The sequence below is a fragment of the Knufia obscura genome, assembly GCF_036327395.1.
Source record: "Knufia obscura strain CCFEE 5817 isolate CBS 148926 chromosome Unknown scaffold_5, whole genome shotgun sequence".
Classification (NCBI taxonomy): domain Eukaryota; kingdom Fungi; phylum Ascomycota; class Eurotiomycetes; order Chaetothyriales; family Trichomeriaceae; genus Knufia; species Knufia obscura.
Window position 1 is genome coordinate 677,676 of NW_027042691.1, and position 16,864 is coordinate 694,539.

The 16,864-nt window shown below is 51.6% G+C and overlaps 6 protein-coding genes across 6 annotated transcripts; 1 reads left to right on the forward strand and 5 right to left on the reverse strand.

The window, feature by feature from the left end:
- Positions 1 to 926: 926 nt before the first annotated feature.
- PMZ80_005034 (uncharacterized protein) lies at positions 927 to 4,160 on the reverse strand (the record flags this gene model as incomplete). The annotated part of the gene is made up of 2 exons (XM_064873455.1): positions 927 to 1,211; positions 1,266 to 4,160. 2 exons carry the CDS (start codon positions 4,158 to 4,160, stop codon positions 927 to 929), a joined length of 3,180 nt encoding a protein of 1,059 aa, XP_064730559.1.
- A 1,125-nt stretch (positions 4,161 to 5,285) lies between these two features.
- HPC2 (HIR complex subunit) lies at positions 5,286 to 7,061 on the reverse strand (the record flags this gene model as incomplete). Its single annotated transcript, XM_064873456.1, has 1 exon — positions 5,286 to 7,061. One exon carries the CDS (start codon positions 7,059 to 7,061, stop codon positions 5,286 to 5,288), a length of 1,776 nt encoding a protein of 591 aa, XP_064730560.1.
- A 1,390-nt stretch (positions 7,062 to 8,451) lies between these two features.
- Positions 8,452 to 9,765, forward strand: PMZ80_005036 (uncharacterized protein; the record flags this gene model as incomplete). Its single annotated transcript, XM_064873457.1, has 1 exon — positions 8,452 to 9,765. One exon carries the CDS (start codon positions 8,452 to 8,454, stop codon positions 9,763 to 9,765), a length of 1,314 nt encoding a protein of 437 aa, XP_064730561.1.
- A 1,007-nt stretch (positions 9,766 to 10,772) lies between these two features.
- COG6 (Golgi transport complex subunit 6) lies at positions 10,773 to 13,095 on the reverse strand (the record flags this gene model as incomplete). The annotated part of the gene is made up of 2 exons (XM_064873458.1): positions 10,773 to 12,758; positions 12,808 to 13,095. 2 exons carry the CDS (start codon positions 13,093 to 13,095, stop codon positions 10,773 to 10,775), a joined length of 2,274 nt encoding a protein of 757 aa, XP_064730562.1.
- Positions 13,096 to 13,336: 241 nt separating this feature from the next.
- On the reverse strand, positions 13,337 to 14,290 carry PMZ80_005038 (uncharacterized protein; the record flags this gene model as incomplete). The annotated part of the gene is made up of 1 exon (XM_064873459.1): positions 13,337 to 14,290. One exon carries the CDS (start codon positions 14,288 to 14,290, stop codon positions 13,337 to 13,339), a length of 954 nt encoding a protein of 317 aa, XP_064730563.1.
- A 1,018-nt stretch (positions 14,291 to 15,308) lies between these two features.
- OTU1 (ubiquitin-specific protease otu1) lies at positions 15,309 to 16,382 on the reverse strand (the record flags this gene model as incomplete). Its single annotated transcript, XM_064873460.1, has 1 exon — positions 15,309 to 16,382. The coding sequence occupies one exon, from the start codon at positions 16,380 to 16,382 to the stop codon at positions 15,309 to 15,311; it is 1,074 nt and encodes a 357-aa protein (XP_064730564.1).
- Positions 16,383 to 16,864: the final 482 nt, after the last annotated feature.

The window sequence follows — 16,864 nt, forward strand, 5'->3', positions numbered from 1 at the left end:
CAGTGTCCCGATTCGACTCAATTCGACAGTCTGCGACGTGGGAGTTAGAGATATCGTAGTCGGGATTTCGAACCCTGTAGCGGTGGACGGCATGATCATCGTCTATGGAGGGGAAGTGCTTTGGTTAGTTGTTGCCACAGCTTGGTACGTCGGGACAGCTGTCGCTAGCAGAGGTAAGAGGGTTGTGCTGATGGTGGTATCCGTAGCATCTTTCTGTGATCGTGCCCGACCGCGTCAGAATCTCTTGAACTTTCTGCGCTGTCGATGCGAGTGGAAATGTATCGGGGCGCAAGGTCTGCGAATCGAAGGGCAGTATCGATTCAGACCTTGAGACGAACATCTTTGTTCGGCAGGTCCGCGGGGAGCTCCCGGATGAGACCTGTGTTCGAACCTTCATAAAGAGAGCGATTGATATTGTCCCTAGGACGGCGTAAGACACGTTGTTGGATTCGAGTCAGACAAATCTCGAACACGTCGAGGCAGCTATTGTAGTGAGCCAATTCATGCATCGCTCATGGGCAATCAGCCAGAGTACCGTGCAGAGGTTGGTGACTGTTTACCTCTAGCATGTGTAACATGATTGGAGCGCATACCGTGGCAGAGACCCAGCTGATATACCGAAGGGCAGATGTCATGGCGACACAGTGGTATGACAGCAGAGAGTTGGCATCGACTCTGGACTCTCATCTGCTGATACGGCTACTAGTCCGTCTTCGAACTCGTTCTCACGAGATCTCTCCTTGCACAGCGACAATGATCGCGCCACAGAGTACGTCCTGCCCTTGTCCATACTGGTGAGTGAACAGGGGCACGGAGTTGTGATAGTGATGTGACCCCGGCATGTCCGAGAACCTCATGGTGATGCCTGCGCAGGCTCTCGTGGAAGGAGAGGTTAATCTGTTGTTGATAGTCCTGTTCTAGAACTGTCATGTAGGTAGGACATTAGGTTGAGGTTCCGATCCCTCTTCCAATATAGTGGGCATGTTGCTCGTCTCATTGTCATCTTCTCTTTCACGTTTAATCTGTGACTGCCCAAGCTGGGTTGGTGTATGGCTGTCTTCATCTGCAGGTGATTCGGAGGTCATTTTTGTCTCGGCGCTTGGTTCTTTACTGCCGCCAGTAGGATTGCTCGTCGATCGTGGTTGTGCAGTGCTTGTGTACACAGGGGAGGTCGAGGACTTCTCGGACTTGCGTGGGGAGACACGACCATTCTGCATGGTTGTTAGTATTGTGTGGCATATGAGATTACTCACAGTTGGACCTACCTGCTTGGCCCATCGCAGCCCGCAACTGTTACACAAATCCCTCTGCCCGCTGGGACCTCTTCGCCACTCCGGCGTTACTCGTGTGTGACAATTAGCGCAATCCTTCTCAAGGTTGGTCATTCCTTTCCTCCTTTTCCGTTTCTTCTTCCGTTGAAGTAAGGTCTGCAGGTCTTCAGCCAGTAGCCTGTTTTGCCTTTCCATTTGCCTTAGCTCAAACTGCCAGCTTGTACTTCGGGTGGTTTTGAGCTCATCAAATATATTCTCTTCACTCGCAAGAGCTTCGTCCTGTGAACCAATGGGCACGCCGCCGGAGCCTGCCATGGTAAGTATGCCAGAACCGCCAACGAAGGCCTCCTGTTGTCCCGATGATGCTGCCATGCCTACTGGCTGGGAAGTCTGCCTTTGAGGCTCGTTCGGAGCGATCGACTGAGGATTGGACATGGGGGTTCCCATACCTAACGAAGCATCAGACCGAGCTATAGACGTGTTGCTCTTGTTGTGCAAAAGCATGGCACGTGTCATCTTCAGAAGGCGTGTCTGACCAAGAAGGAAGGTTGGTTTGAGTCCTTTCTTAGCATCTCCAGGATACACCGTAGTCTGCGCTTGCAATACTTGACCTCTACGGTTCTGTAAGTCATGCTTGAACGTCGATTTCTCGCCTAACCGTGCAAGCTCAAGGACACGTCCAAATTCTTTGCGTGACTCGGGCCGCATAAGCATCTGCATACTGCTTCCAATAAGATCATCAGGAATCCGGTCAAGCATGGACCTTGAAGTTGACGACACATAAAGGAACATTCCGGTCGTGGACATCTTCGTCCAAAGTTCGGCATCTCCTGCTCCTTCTGCTAACGTGATCTCGTTGCGCGCAAGTGCAAACACTGGCCTCTGTCTTCCGACTAGTATGATGCACTTTCTACCCTTCCCTTGCTCAGTATGCAGTGAACCGTGAGCTTCGAACCAGGTATAGCCACTTTTCTTCCGCCGTATCCGGTAAACAACATTGACTGGTGATCCGTTCGTCGTATCCTTGAGCTCTCGAGTCACAGGTACGATATCCGAAGGATGGCATACTGCTGATAATGCAGTACCTACCAGTTCTGATGGGTCGTATTCCAGCATTGACTTGCAACCAGGCGATAAGTAGAGGAAGAGGCCTTTCAACGACAACACATGCACCACATCGTCAGTGTTCTCAAGCAATACCTTGTCCCATATTCTCCGTGACAAGTCAGTCTCGCCACTTCCAATAGTTGCCAACACTTGGGAGACTTCGTCTCTAGGTATTGTTTGGCCACCCATATTTTCGAGTCCACTACTAGGATCCGGCGCTGGCAGGCGATATGCCGGTAGAGCACTTCTATTGTAATTGATTTCGTATGTGCCATCAGGGTTCTTCGCCGATACTGAGTTCGGCTGTTCAACCAAATCGACCTGGAAGCCGACAAAGTATTTGTATTCTTCTGTGTCCCACGTAATCGGAATCATAGTCAATAGATTCATAAAAGGTTGTCCTCCTTTTCTATAATTGATCAATGACAGTTGTGCTTCAGCTCTTTTAATGATCTGATTCTTCAGATACAACACAGACTTGTCGTCTACATATTTGCGTTTGATGCCAGATTGTACCTGCCCGTCCGGCGCCTGTAAGAACCGGCAATTGCGACCAAGAATCTCATGGCGTGAATAGCCCGTCAGTCGCTCGAACATATCCGAACAATACACGATTGGCATATCGTGCTTCTGGCAGTCACATACCACAAAGGCGCAAGAAAGGTCCACCGGCCCAATGTTGATTTGCGGGTTGTTTCTAGTTGCAACGCGCATCAATATAGCGAGCATATCAAACCCTGTGGATGAATATGCATTCGCCCACTTCGATGGAGCGGGTTGAGGTGCCATTCGACTTGGGTCCATCGGCATCTTGTCAGACGGTTGGTTGGTAAACTGTGATTGCATATCGGTTGAAGTGCGTCGCGATGGAGGCTGTTGGTTCTGTGCAACCGTAGGTGTCGACACCATTTGCGCCGGCGAGGCCATAGTGCTCGATATCGAGTTTTGGGCGGACATTGACAAGGGACTCGGCATCATGGGATTCCTCCGTATCTGGTTTTGTGACTTCCCCAAGAACCTTTGAGGCGGCGAGGCGTTGGACGTAACGCCCTGATGCATGCGCATCATGTTATTATTGACCAGATCCGCCTTTGGTCCGCCAGGGTCGTGACCTATATCTGGATACTGCATTGCAAAGTTCGCTGCGATCGGCGATGTAGTGTACATGCCCTGTTGCGCCTGACCCGAGCTCATGTTCGAGGCACCCATGTTCGCAGCCATGTTATCATAATCGTTCCCCATGCCCATATCCTGTGGTAGATAGCTGTTCGTTCCGTCCATCCCCATGGTCGTATTTGGTAGCATGGATGCTGGGTAGGCACTCATTGAGCCATTCTCGAAATTAGGCATCTGAGAGAATCTTGTGTCAAGCGATAGGTCTTCGCGCGAGCGCACTCTTCGGGGATCGAGACCTTTCTGAGGCATTCCGCCAATGTTCGTGAATTGATTCGGCATTGGCGCGATACGAGGAGCTGGGTCGAATTCGAAGTCTGTCAATTCGCCGTTATTAGAAGTACCGAACTCGAGCATCGACGCGCGACGATTCTGGTCGTGGCCGCCATGAGAATTCGACCGGAATTGTGGCTGGTGTGTAGTTTGCCGCCTTCTCATCAATTCTTGATTGTTCTGGTTTATTATCTGGTCGAGGGTCTGCGTAGAACCATGTGCCATCATGCTGTTGTCCAGCCCCTCCATGGGAATGTCCTGCGGGTATCCGTCCATCGACATCTGTGGCTCCAGACCCGGGTAGGTCTGGCCATACATATTCGGCATTCCATTCATGATGGACTGCGGACAGGCACAGCCGTTGATTTAGCTGATCTCAGTTTCGTGTAGTCGGGTTCGCGATCTGGTAGAGACGAAGACCTGTCCAACATCTCTCGTATAGTCAGCCGTCTGGTGCTGTCCTTCGAGCGTTGAGCTCAGCATAACCTGTCGCTTGTAGTGCTGTTCCGGGCCATTGTCGGCATGCAACGCAGCAAAGAGCCGCTCGGTATGTATAGCGCAGTCGGGCTCGTCAGGTTGCAGCAAAGCCGAGCAGCCATGCCAATGCCAATGCCGGCGACAGCGATGGGTGAATTGACACCAAAAATGGCAAGTCTGCCGTTCTACATAGCGCTGCGGTGCACGCTCGGTCAGCACTGCCGTTGGCTCGTTTCGTCGAGTGGACTCGCTTAGCTAGCGATGAATCTCGTCATACAACAGATGGGAATGAGTCCACTGGTCAGAATGTGCATAATAAATTATGGGCTTGCCGTTGTAGACTCTGAAGCTTATCGCATTGACTGGTAGTTGACCGCTACGATAGGCCAAAGACCTGAAAGGGACGAGTCCGCAATGTGCACGGTCAAGGGTCCAGGGTGCATAGACGAGAGAAGTGGACAACTCCAATACGGCGTGTCCCTTGTTTTTGGTATGCTGCGGTCGGTGCTCAGGTGATGCATTTCAGGCATGTCGATCTCACCATGGGCCTTTCGAAAATGCCATGTCGGTTTCCTAGTCGCCGGGACATCCAAGTTCTGTCAAATACGCACCAAGTATATGCGACTTTGTCATAGTACTTGGCCTGAAGAAAGATCGCAGTACTTTCAGAAGAACGTCTGCAATCCACTGACACGAGTGCAAAGTGAATGTGGAGGATTGAAGCAAAGCAGAAACTCAATTCCAGAGAAATTGGTATGACATAGTAGGGCGAAGGGCAGGCGCAATTCTCGCACCTGCCTGACTCAACGAGGCTTTCCACCCAAGGACTCCTAATACCTCATGGATGAAGGATAAACGGATTCATCCAAGCCAGCGGCAGGTATGCCCTGACTCCCACGCCTGCCAGATGCTTGGCTACTACTCTATTAATCGCACGTGTTTGGTGCGGACGAAATAGTCCCGAAAGGCAGCAACATCTGCATGCTAGGCCGGCGCTGTCGGCGGCTTCAGAGCAAGTGCTGAACCTGCTTCTTCTCGCTGCTTCTTCTCTAGCTCTCTCTGTTGCCGTTCAGCTTTGGTAATTCGAGGCTTGCGTGTGACGCCGCCGCCTCTAGTCCCAGCACCACTACCCCTTCCCGATCCTTCTGTCCCGGCTGCAGATGCCGCACCACCTCTACCACCCCTAGAGCCTGGACCGCCACCTCTACCGCGTCCTCGTCCGCCTCTCTTCGACGTGCCTTCTGTCTTGTCAGCAGGAGCTTTCTCCGCTTCTGCCACCAATGGACCCATGAAGACAAAAAATCCATCTTTGCTGGCTGCCGCTTGAGCTTCCCACAACATCTCGCTATCATCGACGAATGGGTCATCAGCATCGTACTCATCTCTGCGCTTCCGGCGTTGCTTTCGTGCCGGACCATCCGTGCCACTGTTTTCGTTCGTTCCATTGACGCCAGTCATGTTGACATCTCCGTCGTTGTCAGAATCACGGTCAATGTCGACACTAAGGTCTTCGTCACCACTCTCGCCGAGAGAAGTTTCACCTCGTTTGCTATTCGAAGCAGACCTCTCCAAGGCAGCACCTGCCGCAGCAACCTTTGCAAGTCGTTCTTTTTGTGCTGCTTGTCGTGGGTAAACAGCAGCAAAACCATACTTTTCTTCTGCCAATCGTGCAAAGTTGAAAATCTTGCTCTCGCCTTTTCGGAGATCAAGATTGAGCACGATGCTGACGCCTTTGCCAGCTTTTTCGGGTTTGTCACTCGATGAGTCTCCACCAAAGAAACTAGAGCTCAGCAATCCAGATCCGGCAGGCATCGGCGGCGGCTGTTCCTTGGTCCGTTTTGGCTTAGCTTCTACTTCAATGGCTGCCTTCTCAGCAGGCGGAGAATGCTTAAGGTTCGGTCCAGAGGTAGGTGCACCTTCAAGGTCAATTGGCGTCGACTTTGTACCATTTAAAGAAAACGTCCTTTCTGTGCGAGGAGACAAGGTCGCTGGCTGGAATGCCATCGGAGTCGGCTCCTTAGTCTCAGGATGGTTTAGCATACTCGAGACAGCAGGAGAGGCGCTGGGTCTGTACACTGTTGGACGCGGTGGTGTGTCATTGAGATTAGGATAGTTGACAGTCTGCGTTTGCTCGGAAGCTCGTTCGATTCCTCGTACGGGGTCAAATATGTTTCGTGATCGTGGTGCGGCAACTTGGGGTTGTGGAGTGGGTTGGTATCGTGACATGCCTGGAGACTGTGATTGAGAATGCATCGCCGGATTATGGTTCGAGAACCCGTTTTGGGAAGTCTTGGCGGCTTCATTTAGAGACGGCTTGGTACTCGACACGAATGATGCAGGTTGCACCAACTTCGATGAACTTAAATCTGTTGTTTGAGCTGAATGATGTTGAGGCACAGCGCTCGCACTGCCATCCTCAGTTTTGAGCTTCTTTTTAGGGTTTGCGGTCGTGCCTGCAGTGCGAGGTTTGCGAGGTTTCTTTTCTTTCACTGCAGCAGGTGGAGCGTTGGGGTCGACTTCCTTCTTTTTTCGGGGCTTGGTCTGCTTGACTGACGGATTATCTTGGCGTGTGGCTGATGCTTGTGCACCTCCAGATTTGAGATTTGTAGTAGTCGAGGACGTGGACGGACCAAGACCTTCTCGAGCGACGACGATGGTGTTTGAATGTGCAGATAGTGGGCGAGTCAAGAATGGCCCTTCAATGTCGCTGCTTGGTGCACTGGACAGATCGTTGCTAGAGCTCCTGTCTAAGGCTTCCATGTTTGGCTTTGCGCTTCCTCCACCACCTCCTCAAAAAGGTATGCGATGTGACAGAGCTTTATCATTCAATGTTGATACTGTTCACGTTCGATGTCGATAGCTCAGTGTATCAAATGCTTTGATTCGATGAAGATATCTCTCTAGTTGATGGAGTCGATGATGTCGTGATGGCGACGATGAGGTAGAGGGCGTTGAATGATGGCAAAGTATACCGTGACGAGGGTCGACGAGTATAGCGAACTGCGAGGTGCGAATTATTATCGTTAGGAGTCAAGAACGGAAGATAGTACACGTGTTGGGAACGAGGTGCAGAGGTTGTCGCTTGAAGAGCGCGATGCACACGCAAAAACACGAGAAAGAGGAGAGAGAAAAGAACAAAGAATCAGGAAGGGAACAGTGAGATAGATAACTGTACTGCGTAGCGAAAGCAGAAGCACGACAACGGAACCCACTCAAGGGTGACCCGAGCAAGCAGAAACGTAAAGCGTCAAGGAAAGCCAAACGGAAAGGGTGGACAAGGCAGGAATAGAATTGCATCAAAGAGCCTGAGCTTGCGTGGGAATCAAGCGCTGAAAGATCGAGTGCAGGAGGCACGCGAAGACGAGTTGGGGCAACAAGGCCCGCGAGCACAAGGACAAACGCGACGACCGAAGCAAAGAAAGGGAAGAGACACCAGACCAGAGACGCAGCTTCGGCAGGCGAAAGCCAGGGCAAGAATCGGCGCAGAGGCAGGCAAAAGAGCATGATCAAGAGTGTGCAAAGAGACCAGCTCAGAAAGTGAGAAGGAAGAAAGTGAACTCCAGTGCCTCAAGGTCTGTGCTCCCATGCAAAGCGTTACAGGCACACCACCCGCATCTCGAAAGATAGTGGACCTCAAGCTGTTTGCGCTAGCATAATTGGCGAAGGAATGTGGAAGGCACGACACGTTTTCGTTGTCAAATTTGGTGTTGAAAAGTCGGGTCAGATGCGACCTTAGCGGATCCCGATGCGCCTGTTGATGCCTGGCGTTCAAAGACGGCCCGGGGACAACCTGCCACGATGCGCCGCTGAGCTTGCCGTATTGGTAATGCTCAACGTCGACTTGTGGTGGCAGCGTGCATTATAGCGCACAAATTGGTTGTCGGTCGTCTAACAGGATGTCAATATGACTCAGAACAGCTGTTAGGCTCTAGCAGAGATCATTGTGATACTGCTCATGACCGAACTTGAAGCTGCAAGTGATTTGGATTCCGGCCGGTATGATGATTGGCTAGATCGGATAGACAAACGCTAACACTAGCTTCGTCGATCTTGCTGCAGCCTTGCTTGGCCGCAGTTTCAGATTTAAGTGTGTGCAAGGCTCAACAGTGCACCTTCCAACCGTGGCGCCTTCCTGGATAACTCTACAAAAATGGCTGTCCATGGGCAACGTTTCGAGCTCAATCTCGAATCAGACAACTGGCAATTCGATGTCAACGAGAATGAACCTGCTCCATCGCCGCTCAATGTCATCAAAGGAATCAAGGAGCGCGAGTCGTCTGGCGTTCCAGCCGCTCCCACCTTGAAATCTACCAAGACTGGCTTCCCAGAGCATCGAACTAGAAGACCCCAATCTGCGTTCAAGCAGCAGAAACAGACTAACACAGACAATGACCTTGCAGCTCCGCAGCGAGGCCCATCTGACCGGGCTATCTTACACCATGCTGCAAAGAAACATGGCGTTGACCTCGCCTCGGCGAAGCAACAAGCCGATATTGACGCTGAAAACAGGTCTAAGATCAGTCAGATGTCAATGGACGAGATAGAACAGGCAAGAGCAGAGCTGATGGCTCAATTCAAACCCAACAAGCTTCAGGCATTTCTACAAAGAGCGAATGTGAACGATGAACACGAGCAACAGCAGAAGGAGTGGGACGAGCACGAAGCAGGGCGCTCCGCAGACCCGTCGAAGAAGTCAGTCGACTTCGCAGAATCATCCGATATCACGAAAAAGGCCAAAGTCGAGGACGAGGTAGAAGCAATGGACGAAGGCAATGGAGAAGAATTGGGAGAGGACGACGACGACAGTTTCACACCACATCAACCACCCTCATCGACGACACACTTCCCGGCGCCACCACGCAACAAATCAGACTACAAACCTCTCGACCCGAACTCAGAGTCTTTCCTTTCGGACCTAAAAGAGCACTACTTCCCCGACCTCCCGCACGACCCCTCCACCCTCTCCTGGCTTCAAGATCCCACAGAAACAGAACAAAAAGCATCTTCATACAATCCCGATCGCACAGGCTTCGCACCCTCCGCACTGCGCTTCGGCTTCAACGGCATGCTCATTCCACCATCCGAATCCCTCGATATCCCGACCAGCAAAGGTCTACATCACCACGGCGACGCCCCGAGCAGCGCAGGCTACAGCGTCCCCGAACTTGCCCTCTTAGCCCGGTCGACTCTCGCCAGCCAGCGAAGCGTCTCATATCAAGTCATGGGACGGATACTGTTCAGACTAGGTAGAGGCGATTTCGGCCCGCGGGGCCACGAGCTGAGCGAAGGACTGTGGACGTGCATTGAGCGGGAAAGAGTAGTCGAGGTGATAATGGCTGAGGCAAATAGAGATAAAGGTCATGTATCTGCGCAGGCATATGCTACAGAGGCACTTTGGCTATGGAGAAGAGGAGGTGGAGGAGATAGGGGCGTGCTGAAGGAGAGCGAGACCAGGGCTAAGTAGTCAGATGCGGACATGATTATCGTGTCCTCGACGCAAACGTTCAAGCACACACTGTGTTCTCACATTCCCTCCTATCAAGATTCTACCCGACTCGCCCACTCACGCACATGCTAAATCCAAGCAGAACAGGCCGGCAGCTGTCAGCTGGACTCATCGTGCTTCGCTCGACATACTGCGCCGTGGAAGGACGCATTCCTTTGTAGGAGACTGTGCCTTCCCAAAGAAAGCCCATGCCACCCTTGAGCAGATTACCCCAGAAACTTTCCGATCCCACCACGACAGCAGCGGGCCTCCCTCCCATCCTGGCTGTTGGTTGCTCCTCCCTTATCAGCACGATTGTCTCTTCCTTCCTTCCTTCCTTCCTTCCCTCTATGCTGTCATAACCGCGCCTTCCTTATCACCACACCACTCTTACCATCGCGTCTTCTCAACTCACACTATCGTTCTTTCCTCGGCACCACGGTTGCCCATCCCTTGTCAGCACGGTTGCTACTGCTTCTTGCCAGCTTCGCTCCTTCCTCACCAACACCATCGCTCCTCCCTAGCTCACACCGCTGCCGCACCAGCCTCGTCACCCATCGTGCCTTCCTCTTCACCACCACCATCGCTCTTCCCCCGCAAGCCCTCATGGTGAGTGGTTACTTCCTCGTTGTCACTACAGTCGTTCGGTGCTTCAGTGGAAGCAGAGCGGGTCCATTGTACCTGCATTATGTTTTGCAGTGGATTAGAGGTACCTTCCTTACAAAACATGACGCATTGGATGTACCTTATTTATGAATGTGAAAGTCGAGCTTGCTGCATTCGTGAGCGCGCTTGAGTTTGCTGTCGCGATTGCCACGTGGTGGTTCACAGGAGATGTCATGAGAGGGTGAATGCTTGACTGAGTACGCCATGGGCGGGAACGAGTGTATAGTATTAATGGGTTCAGAGCAGTGAGAGTACGCCGCGCGCAACATGTGATGATATAGATTTTGGCTCGGGAACCCTTGCATAGACTTGAATTGCGTTCAAGATAACAAAGCACCGACTTCATCTAGTGTCCTTGGGTATATCTCTCGAAGACCGGGAGCGTCTTCTTGTTCTTCGCCTTCATCACCATCACCCTCCTCCTCGCTCCCTTCAGTGTCTCCATTGACGTCCCCAGCCCTCCCCATTCTTCTCGCAAGTCCCTCCCTCTCCACACGCTCATCGATATCCTCGAGTGTATCAACGAGTTTCTCGAATTCCTCGCAGAAAGCGGTTACCGCGGATCGGATTACTGATGTTGCGATTGTCCGATCGATGAGCTTTGAGAGACTGTCCTGGGCGTCCATTAGAGCTGATGATAGGAAGGCGTCAAGTTTGGCGGCTAGGGTTTCAAGAGGCGATTCTGGCTGTGGGGATGTTGTAGATGTAGAGGTAGCTTGCAATAAGCGCTTCTTCGTCCTATTTGCGCTGCTTTGAGCGGGGTCTTTGGGGAGGAGGTCGCGCAGGTCGCGCAGGTCGACTAGGCCGGATGTTGAGATGAATGCGGTGCTTAGTAGATCTGTAAGGTTGTCTCTCAGCCCGTCGATTTCGTTCTGTGCGTGCTGGAGGGGTTCGCGCGCTGCTTGTATTGAGTTTGAGTTTGAGCCTGCGGTTAGAGATGAGAGAGTATCGCGAACGAGTGACATGTAGTTAAGCCGGTAGATCAGAGAGGGTGCGTCTGAGGCGTAGTCTTTTTGTTGTGAGTCGTCTGCTGCTGGACTGGAAAGCTGCAAGTCCTCGGCTAGTGCGCTGCAGGAGTCGAGCAGCGGCTTTACTAGTGTGTTGTATAGCTTCGCAAATTCTGTGGTGTCGAGATTCGGACCTCTTGTCTGTGCAATCTTGGTGAACTGGGAGAGGGTTTCGGACAATGCGGCTGATGGTGAGAGATCAGTGTTTGGTGCATCGTCGATGGTTGAATGGATGCTTTCGAGAGTTGTGGTTTCGAAGTGTTTGAACGTTTGAGATTGGAGGTCTGTGAGGGTCGAGAGGATGGTGTTATCTTGTAGGGACTCGAGTGTGGATTTGGCGGAGTGTCGGATCAGCTTGAGGAACATGTCGTGGTAGAAAGAGAGGACATTATAGGCTTTGTAGATGTCGACTGGATCGGAGAGGTTGCGGATCGTGATTGAAATACGTTGAGTGAGAGTGTGGGATACTGAAGCCATGTTTCTCGAGATCAGAGAGTTGAGGGCTGCATGGCCGTCAAACGGGGTCTCTTCTCCCTCTTCTGTTGGCATCGAAAATGGATCTGCGGTCTTTCCGGAGTGTAGACCCCGCGAGATCTCACCTGCATCTGAGATGAAGAGGCCTTCCAGCGCTTCCATCTCAGAGACAGTGGCTGAATGTACCCAGGCAAGCATGTCTCCAATGTATCGCAGCGGATCGTGGGTGGAGAAGTCAATTGCCCGTGCGGCACCCATGGTTGAGTCGGTCAAGGCCTTCTGGAAGGCATCAAAGACTGTCGACTGCCTCGCCTCTGCGAAGGAGTCGAGGCAACTCTGGAACAGTGCTGGTCGTTCCGAAAGTGCTCGCAATGATCTTCGAATGGAGCCACTGATATGAGGGTCTTCCAGGTCCAGCCCTCTGAATTCTCGTAGGGTTGAATTGAACAGCTTCTTGTATCCAGCATTTAGGTTCCTTGTCGTCTGCTCCATGAGCTCGAGCCCTAGTCTCTGATTCTCGTAGCCTAACAGCAGCTCGCAATCTTTGTGTATCTGCTTGACTCTTTCCAGTACCTCGAAGAAGCGTTCATTTACAGGCTCAGCTGAGCTCGTAAGCGTCGTGAGGTCCGCATCGCTGATCAGAAAGTGCTTGCAGAAGGAATCGAGGAGTTGTTGTTTCTTCTCGGTCTCTTCCTTCTGGGCTAAGAGTGCAGATGCTTCCTCGAGCATAGGTGCCGTCTCTTGCTTCGCAGCCAGGACATGCTTGCGGATGTCGTCGCATGTTTGGTTCAGGGTTGCTATCAAGGTGCCGACTCGATTGAGTTGCTGATCAGGTTAGCAATGTGCCGCAGTAGCCCATGTATCACGGGCTTACCTTCGCAACCTTGGAGAAGTCGTCAACAATCCTCGCATTTGCTTCAATGACTTCTTTTTGAGCCTGGTATTTCAAGTCATGGTTGGTGTCTGCTTCATCTTGTCCATAACGGGAGTCGTAGAGACGTAGGGCATCTCGGATCTCTGAGTCTGCATAGGATGAAGATAGAACACTCGTCAGCTTGTTCGACAGCGCATTGCCTCGTCTTGCAGAACTGCCATTGTCGCCAAGGGCGTCCGCTTCGTAGGATAAAGAGTGATTGCGGAAGGCCGATGCACTCGTGGACATGGTAGAGGAGTCTGAGATGTCCAAACGTGGTCTCAAAGTAAATAAAATAGTTGACGCGGGGTCGTCTAGGTCCCTTTTGCACTTTCAAGAAGAAGATACACAGTGTTCTACTTAATCGCATTCGACGTACATACCTACGATTGTTGAAGTCAAATACTGCGAGACACATGAGCAGATGCAGGTAGACCTAGTAGATGTGACCTCGTCTATGCTATCTACAGTAGCCTCGATCTATCCCCCATCACATCTTCGACTGAAGCCAACCAATGCCTTGCATGAGGTTACCCATATATTCAGCACCTTCAGGAATACTAGGAATGATCCAGAAAAAGTGAGGGAATCCCTTGTAGTGATCATGCTTGGTCTCTACCCCTGCGTCCTTGAGGGCCGCTTCCATCACGTAGGCATCGTCCCGGAGAGGATCGAACTCGCACGAAGTGAAGTACACTGGTGGGAAGTTCTTGTGGTTGTCGCTATCGAGCAGAGTAAAGCAGGAGGCATCTTTCGCATCTGCGCCGAGATGTTCAAAAAAGGTGTCCATACTCGCTTTGTCGATGATCGGTACGTCCTTGGCATTCTCGTCATAAGCCTTGTACATCGATTTGTACTTTTCAGGAACATGGCTATAGTGCACTGTAACGGGAGTTTGAGCTGCAACTCCTTTGATACTGCTCTTGAGTGAATCATTCTTCAGCACAGCGTTGCAGATCTGGAGAGCGAGTGCACCACCAGCAGATCCGCCCGCTGTGTACATCTTGTTCGCATCTCCACCAATCGAGCTGGCATTGTCATGAGCCCACTTGTAGACCTTGAGACACTCGTCCAATTGAGTTGGCCACTTGTAATCGGGGGTCAAGCTGTAGCCAATATTGACCACGACCGAGTTGGTATGCTCTGAAACAGCCTGGCAGATGAGGTCATCCATGTTGACATCGCCAGTCATGTAGCCGCCGCCGTGTGTCCATATGGCGATCGGTAGTGCACCAGAAGCGCCTTTCGGTTTATAGACTTTACATGGAATACCATCGACCTTCTCGTCTTTGACTTCGACGTTACCGGAGGGCTTAGGCGCTTGAGGTAGCAGTGCTGCTGCCAGATCCTCCGATTGCTTCTTGATATCTAATGGTGAGCCTGCCAACGCGATTCGGCCGCCAGAAGCCTTTTCAAAGTCCAGCCACGATTGCTTGTAAGCCATGTTAAGAGTGGTTTGGCAAAGGAAATCGATTACTTGAGGCTACACAAGAAGCTTTGAGGTACGTTAGAGATATGCTGCCACAGACAGAAACTGGTCGTGGTTTAATACCAATGAGTCTCGGCTGCCAAAGCACATAATGCTGCGGGGCTGGAGATGAGGACCGCTCTCGTAATTTTAACTTCATAATACATTCGGGTCGAATCGTCTGGCCTGAATCCGCCGAGCGGGGTCCTGCAATGGTCTCGATCCTTGAAGTTGAGTCTAGGGACCTAATGAGACCAATCCTCCTGCCACAGACTCGCATCCGTCTGTACCTTTGTATCTTTCACTGTGAGGCCGCTTGGACCTAGTGACCGAGGTATCTCCACGGTTACAAGCGCCAAGCAGACGTAGGTACGATGAACGTGATCCACTTGACTGTGGAACGCCTTGGAGATAGTCTGTTCGAAATGTGGGGGCTAGATGCTGACTAAGCACCCTTGGTACTGTACTGTAATGGATGCTGGTGTAGTGGTATGTGGTTGGTAAGGTGAGGTGAAAAGGTGGCGGCGGTAGATGTGATGACTGCGGGTCGTAACTCCTAATAATACCCTGAGCAGAAGGCTTCGAGCGAATGAATGGGATGTACAGTAAGGCCCTAGATGATTAGCCATGAGAAACATGATAGCACGGGTCTCCGGAGTTTGGGACGTCCGTGGGAGCCTACATTCCTCAGGGCGAGCTGCCATGCAATTTCTTTCCGAGGCCTGTGGGTAACGTGTCAATCAACGTGGCCACTTGTGGGCCAGGTTCAGACCGCAGATGTGGTGGGAAATTCAGGACCGCAATGACCTGCAACACAAAACGAACTGCTGGTTGGTTCACGAGATGGCGTTCTCCTGCAGGGAAATGTTTTAGCGGACATTGGCCGCGTAGATGCATCTCAGGTGGAAGAAAGATCGTAGTGCTTTTGGAAGGTACACCAATTGAAGTGAGAAGGTTCACCAAGGAAAGTCGAAGTGGACTCTTGCGTCTGTGTCTAAGCGGCCTCCCCAAAGTTGTAATGCCCAGTCGAAGCAGCATGCTCCGTCGCACCTCGTTCACCAACCAACCTGGCTCCGCAATCATTGCATTTGATCTGGAAGCCTGCTGTATCTGTAAAATAGTGCCTTTCTTGTAGTTTCTTGCACAAGTCGACGGCTCTGGGCATCACCTCATCCTTGATGGGCGCCTCGAATTGTTTGACATCGTCCTCGGGTGCCATTCCAGGTAGCGACAGAGCGATAGTGTCATAGTGGATGCCTGAATAGACGACGAAGCACCGCGTGTTGGCGCCTTCATTGTACCTGTCGACTCTCAACGACTGTACATCTATACTGCAGATCTCGACGCCGAAATGTTGAGACAAGATTACCAGCTCGACTTGTCCGCCCCAACTATCTTGGGAACGTATCCAGCGGCAGTATGAGTCGGGATCTTTGTCATCGAGCACAGCTTTGCTGTATGTGTAAGGGTCCGCTTGAATGGTTTCTGCAACTATTGATCGGAGCTCCGTCACCGCATCGAGGTCTGACATGACAGCGCTTGATATGGCTCTGAACAAGCAAGAATTATCATCTGGCATAATTCTCAGCACCAAGGTGCCGCCAATATCAGGAATGAAGACTTCTGGAGGGTCCGACATTTCTTTGTTCTCTTTCCTGGTCAAGGACAATGGTGCAGCTGGTTCTGTGGAAGCTCCTTTTAATGCCTGTTGTTTGCCTTTTGACGGCTGACTTGCTGCCGGAGATGCTTTTGCTGATGACTGCTGAGACTGAGAAGCGTTTGCTTGATGCGTAGGCGTTGCACTGGTTGCTTGCTTAGGTGTGGCCCCTTCGGCCCGAGTGACCAGTAATTGTTCGCCATTTAGCTTGATGTCGAGCTCAGTCAGAAGCTTTGTTGGCTCGTATTGTTCGAGATCTAACGGCTTTGGCGGGTAGCCACACTTCACGTCAAACGATGATAAGGATGTCGACTCAGCGATCTGCTCGCGAAGAGTCTCAATTGTGGCGTTGTCATCGAATGAAGCCGTGGACTGGCCAGACGGTCCTCGGATACGCACTCGCAAAGGCATAATGGTTATGCGAAGGCAGCCTTTCTAGGTGGCGGGAGATGCGATGTCTTTTCTTGCTGACGAACAATGGACGAGTAGATGTGGTTGAGGCGTTGATGTGATTGTGATGACTTTGGCGGTAAACGTCCTAGCTGCAATCGCTGACGAAGCAAGCAAGTTCCTCGATGGAGCAGCTTAATTGAAGTTAGAAGAACGAAGTTAGTGTCATCCAGATATAGAAGTCTCGGTCACGAGGTGAAAGACGTCGTTCGGTATACGCTCGACTCTGCTTGAGAAGAACATTCTCGTCATCTCAAGCTGTTCTTGCCTCCGATTCTACTGAGCCGTACTTACCGTAGCCTCCAAGTGTCCAGAGGTGGAATGCTTAGGTCACCATTTTAGTGGTGAAATGCTTGAGTTTCAGGGTGGTTGCCACTAAACATGCGTCATTTGGTGCCTTGCATAGCCGTTGGAGCTACGCCGTATGTGGCTCCCTACGAGCA